The 14,354-nt window shown below is 42.2% G+C and overlaps 1 protein-coding gene across 6 annotated transcripts in view; it reads left to right on the top strand.

Moving 5' to 3' along the window:
• The first annotated feature begins 79 nt into the window (after positions 1-79).
• Positions 80-14,354, top strand: part of FBXW11 (F-box and WD repeat domain containing 11) — a 101,791-nt gene continuing 87,516 nt past the window's right edge. For 4 of the 6 annotated variants that reach the window (XM_019741238.2, XM_019741216.2, XM_019741204.2 and 1 more), the window contains exon 1: positions 87-220. In XM_019741238.2, the coding sequence (XP_019596797.1) occupies positions 176-220 (45 nt within the window). In that variant the 5' untranslated portion in view covers positions 87-175. Of the gene's footprint in view, positions 221-8,573; positions 8,735-14,354 lie in introns of all 6 variants that reach the window. The other 2 variants (XM_019741225.2, XM_074313896.1) reach the window with 1 other exon arrangement.

Genomic DNA, 14,354 nt, shown 5'->3' with positions numbered 1-14,354 from the left:
TGTCGGCGTAGTGCGTTCGCCGAGGGGGAGGGCGGAGCTGCCGGCGGCCCGGGCGGGCTGGCAGCTAGAGTGGGTGCGATTACCGCCTCCGCCTCTGCCGCCTCCGCCGTCGCCTCCTCCGCCCGGGCCGTTCGCTGCTGCGCGGGGAGAGCGAGGCGGGGCCGCCGGGGCCGCCATGGAGCCCGACTCGGTGATTGAGGACAAGACCATCGAGCTCATGGTGAGTGCGGCCCGCTGGACCGTCTGTTCTTCCGTCCGTCCGGCCCCGGGCGGGCCTGCCCATCTCGGGGTCCGGCGCGAGGCCGGCCCTGGCCCTTCCCCGCCGTTTCGGCCCCGACCTGGGCCCCCTGCCTTCCCTGGCCTCGGGCTGGGAGCGGTTCCTCCGGATCCCTCGAGATCTCAGGCCGGACCTGGTCCGCCCCCCTCCCTGCCCCTCGGTTCTCCTCCCCTTATCCTGTCTCCGGGCCCATCTCTCGAACGATCCTCGCTCGCTTCTGCTGTGGCCAACTCACACTCGCTCTAGCATCCCAGTCTCCTTTTCTTAGAAGCGGATTCGTTAATTTTTTTTCCTCCTCTGTTTCCCCGGCCCAGGCCTGCACCGCTCTTGAAAGCCCCGCTCAGGCCGAATGAGGTGGTGGGAGGGGATACGGAGGAGATGGATCAGGGCCTTGGCCTCCGCGACCTAGTGCGGGGTCTCAGCCCCCTGTCCCCAACCTAGGGCTGTGTGGATGCCGGGATAGGCCCCACAGGGGTGGAGGTGGGGAGCGCTCGGGTTTGAGGCGGTGACGGATAAGGGGTCTCTTTCCCGGGCCCCTTTGATGTCCGGCTTCTCGGACAAAGGGTTTCCTACTGGGCCGAGAGAGATGTTTGCATAGCAAGGCCCCAGGTACTCTGGATTCCATCTTCCAGGAAAGGGAAACCGTAACTTCATGTTTTCGAGAGCTGCTTAGGGAAATTGGGGAGGGGGGGAGGGTTGCCCTCATCACTGCCGCCAGTTCTTTCTTCTCAAAAAAAAAAAAGAAGGTGTGTGTTGGGGAGAGAATCTTAGGCCTCAGGGGAAACGATCACTCTTCTGTTAGGAACCATTGGTAGCCAGACCAGACTTCCTGGCCCCGCGGACGCCCCAGCCCCCTCCCCCCTTCCCCCTTAGGACTTGAGCCAGAAGGAGTTTTTAGAAACAGGACCACGAGAGAGTGGCTAGTAGCAACGAAGAATTTGCTACTTGGTGGATGATTCGGTGGGAGAAATAAAACATGGCAGCTATTACCTGCCAATTTGAACATCAGAGAAATCAAACGGGGCTATGGAGAGTTGGGAGGAGGAAGTCTGCTTCAGCAAATGGACAAGCCCAGGGTTTCTTCCTGTGGAAACCTTGACAGTTTCTTTGTATCTCCCCTAGCACGGTAACAATTTCTAGCCCACGGATGAGAGGAAAGGTGAAAGAATCTACTTAACCCAGCAAAAGGTTTTCCTAGCCAGATTTTCTCCAGTGTGAAAATGTTTATTGAGTCAGTAATTCCACTGGGTAGGGTCGGTGACATCAGAGCCACTTCCCCCATTTAATGCTATAAATAATAAATGGTGACACTGAAAGTCTGTTGGATAGCTGCATGGTTTCTGTGGATGATGGTACTTGGGGAGTTGAGATGTATGTTTTAAAAATGGAAGTACAGTAGCATAAGTACGGAGGCAGCTTAATATATGCTATCTTTTGCATAATTCACAGACACAGAACTAGACTTCTCCAGCATTCTTGAAAACTAAAAAGAAAAAAAAAGCTCTGATAGTTTATGAAGTGTGTGCGCGCGCGTGCGCACGTGTGGTTGATTTCTAAGGGATACACACTGTAACTTGGGGCTTTTTATTTGATTTTCATTTATTAAGTAATTTGTCCTCTTCAGTATAATTGTAAGTCAAGTGTTTGGTATTCTGCAACTTTTGTAGTGGATTATTTTGGTAAAATATCTTCATTAGAATTATAAATATAGTACATATTCTTATGGATGTTCATACATGTACTTAACAGGAGTACTTCATATTGAAAAATTGTATCTTGATACCTCTTTGAAATTGGCTGTCCTGTACTCCTTTCATTTCTATTCATTTAAAAGTAACTAAAATGTCTTTATTTTCAAAAGAGAAGAAATACAGTGTAATCTATTTAGTGTCTTCCGGTATATTGTAAAAAAAAAAAAAAAATCAGGCCTAAATTTACTGGCTTCCTATGCTATATTTATAACCTAAAAAAGTTTTGATTTTTACATGCTTGTGCTTGTCTGTGATCTGAAAAAATATTTCAGCCTTTTAAGGACATTATAAACTGGGATTCTTAGAGAATTTAGAGAGTTTAATAGTTATCTAAATCAATTTTAAAATGGCTTTTTATCTATGGATTTTGATACTCCCTCAAAGGGATAGCAGTTAAGACTCTTAGGCAACCCCTTTCATAAACATATATGTATTTATTTTAGTGTAGTAGATAGTAGCACAGGTACTTAACTGATTTAGCAAATCCAGGAGCAGATGTAGGAATGATAATGCCTTAAAATCTAATTGCATGTGGCTTTCTGTATTAACTGCATTTTAATTACAGTTTCCAGAAGTAGGTTAAAAATATTTTTTACATTGGTTTCAAAAAAACATGATTGAAGGGAGGGGAAAGGGTTAAAGTGATGGTATTTTGAAAGCCTAAAGCATGAAATATTTTTAGATTTTTATGAGTCAGCTTCAATACTCAAATATTTGTCATTGTGCTGCTTGTACCAGTTTGGTACTTAATGGTTAACAGGGTAACTTCCATTTGATAATTTCAGAGTGTGCTGTATTAAAGAAAGGAAACAGACTTCATGGGTATCTCTGATTTCTTAATCTTCATTCCTCTACTTTGGTTTTGATTCTTTCTTCTTTTTCCCTTGCATTTCTTTACTACTAGGAAATAAAGCTGGGGGTAGTAGAATAGTTAAAATCTCCAAAATATAACTACTTTGTGACTCCCACCCCTGCCTGAGGCTGAGTCCACAAAGAAGGCTTTTCCAATAGACCTACCTCATTGGGTTCAGTCTTTAACATGGACGATACACCCTTGATCGAGACAACTCGCTGCATTTACAATTGCTGATGGTGAATAATTTAACCACCAAATGATTTTCATGGCCTTATAGTGGCCCAATACTGTGCCTAGCTTGTGGGACTGTTATTCAAACTTCTGGCTTCAGTAACATCAGCTTTTGTTATTATTAATGAGGTAGAAAAGTAGTAATCCATTTGGAAATACACAAAGTTTACCAGGCTACGTCTAGTGCAGTGGACTTCACTGGAAAGAAGGAAAACTATGCGTTATGTATCACATGATATTTATTAATGCTTGAGTTAGGAATACGAGTTCATGTTCAAGGCACTCGTTGCTAGAAAGCACTCAGTGCTGCTAACTGGAAGAGAAAGATGGTTAATTCTCCATTAGAAGACAGCAGAAGTTGATGGTAGAAATTTTGGACGGGGGAATCCTGCCTTCTCTTTGGGTGTGAATACACCCCTCCCCCCACCTTTACACAATTAATAGGTAGTTTGCATTCTATTGTTAGCTGTTGAATGGTTCCCCTCCTTGCTAAGTGACCCTAAGTGAGCCATTTCCCTTCTGTATTATCCTTAAGTGGCTAATTGTTATAATATAGGTAAAATACATTGTACCTTATTAAGAGGGTGTGATATCAATGCTATTTTCAGAGCTATTCAAGTACAGGCAGGCCCCAGGGCCCTGGGGATGCAAGAAACAAAGTGAAGTTATTGGAAAAATTTCCCTTTTTTTTTTTTTTTTTTTCACCTTTTGGGTTCCCCCCCCCCCACCACTGGCTTTCTAAGTAAAGGGGAAAGTTTAGTGACTCCTTTAAGAAATTGGATCTTTGTCACTGTCATTTATCCTCTTCCAAGTCTAACCTTGTGCTGATTTACCAAATGCAGATTATGTAGACAAAGGAGGGTCCCAATGAAGCAAACAAGTGTTTATGGACCTCATTGATCTTCCTCAAGAGGCTGTGGCTCAAATACATCAATTTGTGCCCCTGGTTTTGGAGGAGGTTAGACATTCAGACTTGACACATCCTGCACACAGCTCTCAGGCACTCTTGGGCCCTGACGGCTGCTGACCTTGACAGCTGAGAATCGCTAGCCCATTACATAGGTTCACAGAACAGCGCACATATCCTACTCTGAGTCATGCTGTTTGAGCCTGGGAATTCTAGAAACAAACTTTCCTGCACTGTGAGGTGCCTGGGATCCTGAGTTCCACCTGGTGGTATTTACACTTGAAGGGAAAGAAAGCATTTCAAGTCCTAGTAATTCCAATGCCAGCTTCCCTTCTGGCTTTTCTACTCACGTTCCTCACTTATGTTACAGTCCATCCAAAGTGTGGAAGACCATGGTTATTCTGATTCTGCTCACACTGTTTCTTTTGTCAGCACCGATTCGAACTGACCTAAGCCCCTGTATTTAAGGCTACTGATCTTTATGGGAAGGACCTAACAGTTGGTTCTCTGTCTTAGGTCAGATCTCAGCAATCCTCCTCTCTGCTAAAATCCTATCCCCTCAAAACACAATTGAGATGCTACCCCATGATGTCAACTTATATTATGGTGACAGATAGCATTTTTATGTCTGTAGCACTGCCTACGTGATAGTCATTTGTTAAGTGAATGAATGAATTCTGGTACTTCGTATTTATCTTGGTGGCGCTTAACACATTCCAGGCTCGTATTGTAGTTTCCTGTTTGTGTCCCCTATTAAAAGATAAACTCACGGTGCCTTCTTGTAATAAGTATTCCATAAATGTTGAGTTTCGGGGTTGATTGTTTACATGCATTATTGCTGTCTGCCTATATCTTAACCATCCTCTTCTCTGCAAATTCTCACCTATATCACTAATTCTCATAATCATCTCTTCCTGTTATGGGACTTACCATACCTTCCTATTAATAAAAGCCTTTGATCGAGTCTGAGCTTTCCTTCCAGAGGTTGTATCTGATTGTCCTTTTGATTCCTTCATAATGCTTAGCCGTTGGGTGCGCAGTAGATACTTATTGATTTAAATTAATGTTCGGTATTTTTTTCTTGTGGAAGCTTTTTAGGATTTCCTTTAGATAACCTTAAGAGCAGGGTGGAGATGACTAGAGCGCGGAGAAAGACTGCTAAGAGGGAAGAGGACTGGTGTGTGGCACGCAGACATCCAGAGACGTCCTAGCCATTATTTACAGACGTTTCCGCACATACAGGTTGATTTTCATACATCTCAGAGAGTGGTTGATAGCAAAGTATTGAGGAAACCCAGATTCCTTTCATATCTGTCAATTCACCTGCCAAACACTCGGTAAGTTCTAAGGTTCTGTGCAGAAAGGGCGCGGGCTTCCGAGGGAAGCCCCTGAGTGTGTAGCTTCGCTCCATCACTTGCTGGCTGTGTGACCTTAAGAAAGTCAACCTTTCTGTGTGGTTTTTTATTTTCTGTAAAAATAAGAAAATGTAGGTATTGCTCCGGGTTGTTGGGAGGATTATATGAGAGATGTATGTGCTGAGAAGCTGGGAGCTTTCCTCACAAGTACAGGGACTGTGTTTTGTAAGGCACAAGACAGGTGGTGTGAAGAGGTTTTAATCCCCCTCCCCCCACTCGTGCATGTATTTATTTGTGAAGCTTTACAGAGGCCTAAAATTAGGTTGCTTTTAGCCGTACATTGAATGAGGCATCTTTGGGGGAAATGATGAAATCGTCAGAATCAGTACTATCTTGGAAATCTGGGAAGCACTGTTACAATTACTAAGAACTACTAATCAGACGTACCCACCTAACCCTGTTGTAGGTGTCCTGGTAGAAAGTGACTGGGGATTAGTCATATTAACATTGAGCATTGTGATTTACGCTTGATGGGTGTAGTCTAGATGAAGAAATTAGGATTTTTGAATTCTTGTTTTAGCAAACCTTGATGATTTGACCTTTAATAGAATAAGCAGTGAGTATCCTACAAGATTTCCTCCTGAGTCGTGTTTGAATTGTTCCCTGAATTAGTTGACAAAGGGGAGAAACCTGTTGGTCAAGAATTACCCTCAGTGAAGTTTCTGCTGATGGCAATTGCCTAACAGGAAGTTTGTCTTTGTAGGCAAATGAGACAAACCAGGAAGACCTGATAGTCGAGTAGGGCATCTCTAACCTGGATCTTATTATTGTTTTAACAAAATTCAAAGAGTGCAGTGTTCTGTGATGTCAGCAGGAAGCAATTTTAGGAAATTCCCTCTCCAGGTTAGTCAACAAAGAAGACCTACACAGAACGGAGAGCTGTGAAGGAGAAACAGTGGGACATTACCATGTAAAAAGAGAAAAAGTCTCTTTGTGAGTAGAGCACAAATGTAATGTATGTGCAGACACAAGTATCATGAATATAGGAAACCATTCCCTAATAGCAAGCTTCTGATCCACAGAAGAAAAAGTTAAGCGAGAGCTCTACAACTGAGGAAAAAAAGGAACTTGAGTGATTTTTTAAATTTCTATTCTTTTAAGGAATTAATTGAGAACACTTCACCACTTATGAGAACTAATAATAAAATATATATTTGGTTCTGTGAAATGATTGCTTGGGAGACTCAAAGAGAAAGGGGCAGAAGACAAGAAGAGTTCAGTCTTTACATTTCTGGTCTGGCATCTATTAACCTTTGTCTAGCTTAACAGCCTGCATTCAGTAAGTGTTAATGTGAAGAAGGGAAGAGGGGAAATTAACTCACTAATAGAGGGAAAAGGTTCAGAAATGAGTTCGTTAGTCAAACTGTTGTGGTTCTGTTTTGCTATAATTGTTCAGCATTTTGGTTATAGCAGCAAGTCATACTTTGAAAAGCAGAGTATATTGCTTTGGCTCTTAGCTGCTAGCCATAACTCACCATAGCCGCTTTCATCAAAGTTGGGTTTCTAGTTTATTCTTAGGCTCCAGAGTAATATCACTCAATGGGAAAAACTTGAGCGCTCATTCTTTGCTTGAGATTTTACTTACCGTGATCTCTTTTACGTTGTGGGGATTAAGATATTTCCATCTGATTGTTAATGGTGAGGTTAATCATAGACTGGTATTTTAATCACTTCAGTTGCTTTGCCTACAACCTGAAAAATCGGAACATCTTTTGTCATTGTTCTTGGACTACTAACAGCTCTTGGAATTTAAAAATTCCTCGGTTTCAACTAGATTTGAGATCCTGCCTCATAGACATAATCTTATGTTTACCTTATAAACAAGGCTACTTGGGCAACATTATACTGTGTTTTGTTTTAATATTAATATCGTAGGCCTTAGAATTACATGGCTGTGTTAATGAGACGCTTTTTTCAAGTGGCAAGATCTAGGGAGTTAGCTGGTTCAGGGTGGCTCATCCATTTCAGTTGTATTTTAGTTCTAGGCTGAAATATTTACTCTCCTGTAATTTTTTAGTTCTCCATTCTGATGTTAATTAATTTAGGACCTTTGAGAGTAAAGCTTGGTTTCCTTTTTCTAATCCTTGGACTTGGGTGCAGCAGTGTTCAGTGAAAAGGTCTTGCATGGGCTGTCCCGCCTGGTAGATGTGGGACTTTGGGCAAGTTACTGCTCATTTTTATAAAAGAATTAAATATGAGTAATGAATGTAAACGGACTGGCCCATTGGTAGCTCTTCAGTAAAGATAGGTATTTTAATTAATGCAAGAACATTTGGCAATAGTGTGGCAGTCGAGGAAGTAGAAAATTTATGTGCAAGTTCATAATTTTTTGATTTTTTTTAAAGTTTTTATCTATGTCATCCTGTTGAATGCCTTTTTCTCTATCCCTTATAGTTTGTTTAAGGATTTGCAGTGAAATGGAAAAGTTGGTATGGTAGTCAAAGAATGTTGATATAATGTGAACTGGGTTTATGTATTTAAAGGTGTCATCTAATAAATTGTTTATTAGTATTTTTAATTATTTTCTCTAGTTTACCCAACGACTGGCCATTGTGTGGATTGGCCTTTACTGACTCAAAAGTTCACTCTTAAAATTATGTCATGTGTTTTAAAATGTTCTGTGTTTCAGCTGAGGTTTGAAGATTTGGGTAATGTGTAGATTTGCTGTCTTACACGTAGCAAACCACAAGATTTCTTGTTAGGTGCTTAAATAAATATCTTTCTTGGGAGGTATTTGATCCCTCCCATGTCATTAATTTTGGCTGACAAACTTTTGGTAATGGTGGAGGAGCTTAGGAAACACATAAGGAGGTGCATTGTAGCCGAATGGTCTGGGACAATTTATGTGGCTAATAGTGGAAGCTTTTAGCTTGTCTCATTTGGAAATTGCATGATATTTATCATATTAATATTAGGGATGTAAGCCTTGGCCATGTAGAATTTCTTATCTTTCTCTCAACACAGCGGTGAGAAATGCTGCTGCAGACCTGTTATCCAAATAGCTTACGCAGGGGTCGTAACTCTTTTCTGTACCTCAGATCCACCATTCCATTGACCCTTCCTTCCATTTCTTGGTGGCTGTCCTTTGCCGCTGGTGCCATGGTGGGTGTATGGATTGCTTTCTGTCTTTCAACAGTTACCGAAGTGCATGTTTGGGATTTTGTTGAAGAAAGCTGGCTACAGTAAACGGAAAGCATCTTGGAAGCTGCTTGACTGCTGTCTTTTGTCAGACTAGTCTGAAAGGGAATCCCCCCTTCATTCTGGATTGGTGGCTCTGAAGTACAAAATATTTCCCAGGTAAGCAATTACCCTGCATTGTTTTGTTTTTGTGGAAATCAACTCACTGAAAGAAACTGAAAAACAAAACTTCTTTACTTTCTCCATTAGTAGGGGAAGGAAGAAATGTTAGATATTTGTGCTCAGTGTTCCTGTTTGGATGTGGACTAGTGAAGAAGGTATATGTGGCAGAAGTGCCAGTAAAAACTTTCAGTGTAAAAGGTGCGGTCATTTCTATTACAGGCTGAGGTGGTTTATGGTAATAGTCTAGCAGGGAGTTTTGTTTGGGGAACAGCTCGTAAAATACAGAAAACAAATGATAATTTTGAGGCATTCATCTCACGATTTATAGCTAATACCTGGTCAAAATAGTTTTTGTAGTTACCATGTAAAGTAGTGGTCTTTTATTCTCAGGACTCTTGGAGGGCCTTCTGGAAGATTTATGAACGTAGCAACAGCTAAGTGCCAGGTACTATTGTAAGCTCTTTTCAGATGCTTCTTACTCACCTGGCATATGCTGTACCTGTGTTTCACAGAGACTGAAATGAAGCTCATGAGCATTAAGTAAACACAAGGTGCCCGGGGTCATACAGCTAGTAAGTAAATGGCAGAGCCAGGCTCTAAGCCTGGGCCCGTGTGTCTCCGAAGCGCTGCCTCTTTCCGTCTGACGACAGCTGAAGTTTGTACTTGGACTTCTGGGTTTTCAAATTGCCTGTCTGGAAGAGCAAGGCGCGGTGGTTTACAATAGGTTTCCACTCGGAGAACACAAGGTGGATCGTTGTTTGCTGTGGTATTTTAATTATATCTGGTGCTCTCCCTGCTCACTGAAAATATTAGAAGAGCTTCAGTCAGTTCATCAAGCAAACATAGAGGTAACTTAGGGAGAGGCAGTGCATTTAAATGTCAAAACACATTTCATACAGGGAAGGGAAGTATCATTTGGTCTAGTGAATGCAAACGTAGAATTTTTCAGTTCCTCCTTAGTTTTTATTGGTTAAGTAGCTCAGTAGTTTATTATGTAGACTTTCTTTGACCTGTGGTTTATTATTCCTGTAAGTAAGAGATTGTCGGGAAATTTTCTTGAAAACATGACTTTTTCGGTATTTAACACTCTCTTTTATTCATTCCTTTCATCTTAAAAGAATTTCCTTTTATCATAGACACTCTGACTTCTTTTAGTTTAATTCCTTTATATTTGCTAATAATTCTCCTGGGTGAGCATTTTGCACACTTGCAATCTAAAGAGCTGTCAGGATGGTAGTGGTAGAAATAATACCAGTTAACACTTAGCGGGCGCTTTACTTTGTGTTGAGCACAAGTCTAGGCACTTTAAATGTCTAGACTCATCTTATATTCATGGTAACCCAGTGAAGTAGGTACTGATATGTTCAAGGTCACATGTCTCCATATGAGACAGATGAGGTACTGGCTTCAGAGAATGTGCTTCTGAGCTCTGTGCTCGTCCACCTCTGGTTCAGAGTATCAGCCAGTGATCAAAAGAGGGGCAGACATCCCGAAGACGAAGCTGTATATTCTGATTTGAAGAAATCACTGCAAAGGGGAAGGAAACAATTGTTGTTGAGTATGTCTTACCTTCTGTAGAAAACAATGTAGCTTTCAGATTCTGTTAGCCCTCTAGGACTAGACCAGGCCGTTGCCTCACGATAGGTTTAGTCTGTGGTTGGCTTCCAGAGCAGTGCTGGCCAATAGAACTGTCTGTGACAGTGAAAATGTGTCGTGTCTGTGCTGTTCCATGTGGCAGGCCGCTAGCCACATGTGGCGATTTGGAAGTGTGTTTCAGTAACTGAGGAACTGAATATTTCATTTTAATTAACTTTAATTTACATTTCAATAGCCACAAGCGCAGTTTTAGAATTTGCCTCCATCCTAGGTCTGTCTGGTCCTTGGTTTAACACCCTTAGAGATCTGATCCGGACAGCACACTCAAAGCAGCTCGTGTCCCGGCGGTGGACTTACATTAACCAGCTGTGCAAGACGGACGTGTAAAGCCAGAATTCTAGTCATTTGTAATGACGTGGCATGATTTATATCAACGTTTCTGATATAAGTAGATTTGCTTACCTGGTCTTAATTAATATGCCAGTTTAATCTGAAGTAAGAAACATGAGTTAGAGGGACCTGAAGACTCAAGCCGGATGACGGGAATGTTCACGGAGGTAGACTTCACCTGCCAGCGCAGATCGTGGTCAGGTAGCGGGTTAGTTAGCATGGACTCAAGCAGGGAAGTGGGATGGACCCCTGCCGGACTGGGACTCACAGCCTATTCAGCCGACTTTAGGGATGGACGGTTTTCCCTGTGTCAGCACCTCTTCTTTCAGCTTCTGTGCTTGCTTTTACTCCCCAAAGCCTTTCCTAGTTAAGGCATTCGTGATTAGACACGTTAGTACATTCAGCTTGAATGTCCTCTAGACTTACAGGTCCAGGAGCCCTTTGTTTTCCTTAAGATGCCTTTATCACTGCTATGATCCATTTTGTGTTCACTGTTGATTCTAAGAAGGCAGTTGAATTTTCCTTGTTTCCTGTGGCCTCTTTCTGTGTATTAGCTTATTGAATTTGGTCATGTAGTGTGGGGTGGAATAGGAACATTCCCGTAAACAATACACGTGGTGGTACATTCTCTTTGCATTGCATCATGTTATTAAATGAGCTTGTTTTTCGCTTACTATATCATTACTTGGGGACTTGTTCTTGCTCCTGTTCTTAAAGGAGAAAGAGTAACATAGCTAAATTTGTATTTAGCTGTTAACTTTTCAGGTGTGTACAAGATGGATTGAGGAGACTAAGGCAGAGAGACCAGTTAGTTCAAGTGATCAACGATGAGGGTGAACCAAAGCATTGACCGTGGGCAAGATGGGGCGGGTGGACTTAAAGAGGTGTAGGTGGGAAGACCTACAGAGCTGGGGGATTGGTTATGGGGGGGACACAGATGGCATACGTATGAATTGTAGATTTTTGCCTTGGGCACCAGGATGGATGTTTTTCTCTTTTCTAAGATAGGGAATACTAGAAGGCGAGTAGATTTTGGAGAGGTGATGGGGGAGAAAGAATGAGTTCAGTTGATAATGAATTTGAGTTGCCTCTGGATGAATCCTCTGAGAAGAATCCGGTAGGGATAGTAACCTGCGCTTGCCAGAGAGACCAGGGAGAGAAATGTTTGGGAGTTATTACTAAGCCGCAGTGGTAGGTCATTTTTCTTACAGGGTTATAAGATTCCTCAGAGTACAGATGGAGGAATCTCTCTCTCGCTGTATGGGAATGCCAGCATGAAGAAATGGGTTGGCTACAGCTGAGGTCATGTGACCCTATGAGCTCACATCTAATGCTGGTCAAGAGGTGTTACCCCTCTCTTGTTTTCATCTGGACCTGGGAATTCTGTCCAACCTGTTCCTGTCGGCAAATTAGCCCATTATGCTTGGGTTGTGATTTTCTGTTCCATTGGAATGGTTTGTTTAGTTAATAGAGGTACAGTTTTTGAAATGTGTTTTTAAAAACGCCATGTGGTCGCTATACGTCTTATGTGCATTTATGCAAATCCCGTTCTGTGCATCTGGTGACAAACACAAGGGAAAAATAACCTAAACAGCAAAGGTTCTGGATCAGTGTGAGATGGAAATGGAAATCTGCTCTTCTCTCAGCCTGTCTCAATTCCTAAATCCTTCTCATCTAGCTGCGGCGGCTGTGAGTGTGGGATTTTGAAGACACATTTTTAACATCACAACATGAGGCCTGAGTACAAGCCAGCTCTTTGAGCCTCTAGTCAGTTGAAGAAACAGTGAACTGTTCATGTGCTGGAGCGAAAATTAGCTGTGTTGGAATTATTGAGATGTTGTGCCGGTCCAGTGTGGCATATATTTAAGGGATTTTTAAGGCAAACTTTTACTATGTGCTATTTTCACTGTACGCACGGACTTCAGACCCTAATTCCCAGGTGAACTGTAACTCCACTGTAATTAGGTTTTGGTAATGAAAGCGTGGAGGTGTGAAGAGTTCATTACAGCTACAGTCAGTTGATACTTAACACAACAATTTTTTTTGAATACATTATGTCTGGTACAAAATTCATCAGGTGCAAAAAGGAGCACACAGGAAGAAAGTCTCCCATTGCCTGTAGCTCCAGCAACTCAACCACATTCTTGTGTGTAGTCTTTATAGGGGTGTGTGTGTGTGTGTGTGTGTGTGTGTGTGTGTGTGTGCTGTACACATCTTTCTGCACCTTGATGTTTTTAAACGTAAATATGACACGGTTATCTTTCATATCCGTTCCCAAAGAACTCAGATTTTTTGAATAGATAATTTAAAAGATGTATGCTGATTTAGTGTATGTGCTTTATGTAATTCGTGAAACCAGTCTGGACTGATACATGTACATGTATTAGGTTGGTGCAAAAGTAATCGCGGTTTTTGCAATTATTTTTAACTTTTTTTTTTTTTTTTTTTTTAAGATTTTATTGGGGAAGGGACCGGACTTTATTGGGGAACAATGTGTACTTCCAGGCCTTTTTTCCAAGTCAAGTTGTTGTCCCTTCAATCTCAGTTGTGGAGGGTGCTGTTCAGCTCCAGGTCCAGTTGCCGTTGCTAGTTGCAGGGGGGGCAGCCCACCATCTCTTGCGGGAGTCAAACCGGCAACCTTGTGGTTGAGAGGATGCGCTCCAACCAACTGAGCCATCCGGGAGGCAGCTCAGCTCAAGGTGTCGTGTTCAACCTTAGTTGCAGGGGGCAGAGCCCTCCATCCCTTGCGGAACTCAAGGAGTTGAACCAGCAGCCTTGTGGTTGAAGAGCCCACTGGCCCATGTGGGAATCGAACCGGCAGTCTTCGGAGTTAGGAGCATGGAGCTCTAACTGCCTGAGCCACCGGGCCGGCCCTATTTTTAACCTTTTAAACCGCAGTCACTTCTGCACCAACCTAATAAGTGATTTCCAGTCTGTTGCTATTACACACAGTGGCATAAAGAATAACTTAGTGTATGTGTCATTTCACATATGGAGGAGTATATCTTGAGGACAGATTCCGAGGAGTAAGCATCACTGGATAGGTGCTTTTAAAACTCTGATAGACATGACCACATAACTCTCCAGTCACACTGCAACGATTTTTACTCTCACAGTCCTTGCTTGAGAGGCCTCTTAACTTCCTGACACTCTCATGGTGCTTCGTATTTTAAGCTGACTGCTTTTTTAATTGGTCTTCTCTTTTTTCTCCCATAACTTTATTATTAAAAAATTCATATATATTGAAGAGTTGGAAAAACACTACAACCAACACCTATATATTCTCTCTACCTAGATTCAACAGTTGTTAACATGTTGCCATATTTGGATCATTTCTCTGTTCCTCTCTCAGTCTCTTCCCTTCCCTTCCCTCCTTCCATGCCTCCCTCTTCTTTTTTTCTCCCTCCAAATACATACCGTTTTTTGTTGTTAAATAATTTGAAAGTAAGTGCCAACATGATACTTCATTCTCTAAACATTTTGGCGTGTCTCCTAAGGACACTGTCTGTCTCAAGCCGCATACACAGCCATGTGTGTATCTCCATATAGAACCACATATTGTTTCGTATAGTCATATACATTTTCTACACATACGAAACCACAGTACTATTTTTACAGCTAAGAAAATGAA

This window comes from Rhinolophus sinicus, linkage group LG10 (genome assembly GCF_036562045.2).
Source record: "Rhinolophus sinicus isolate RSC01 linkage group LG10, ASM3656204v1, whole genome shotgun sequence".
NCBI classification, from domain to species: Eukaryota; Metazoa; Chordata; class Mammalia; order Chiroptera; family Rhinolophidae; genus Rhinolophus; species Rhinolophus sinicus.
This window is presented reverse-complemented; position numbering and strand designations above follow the sequence as displayed.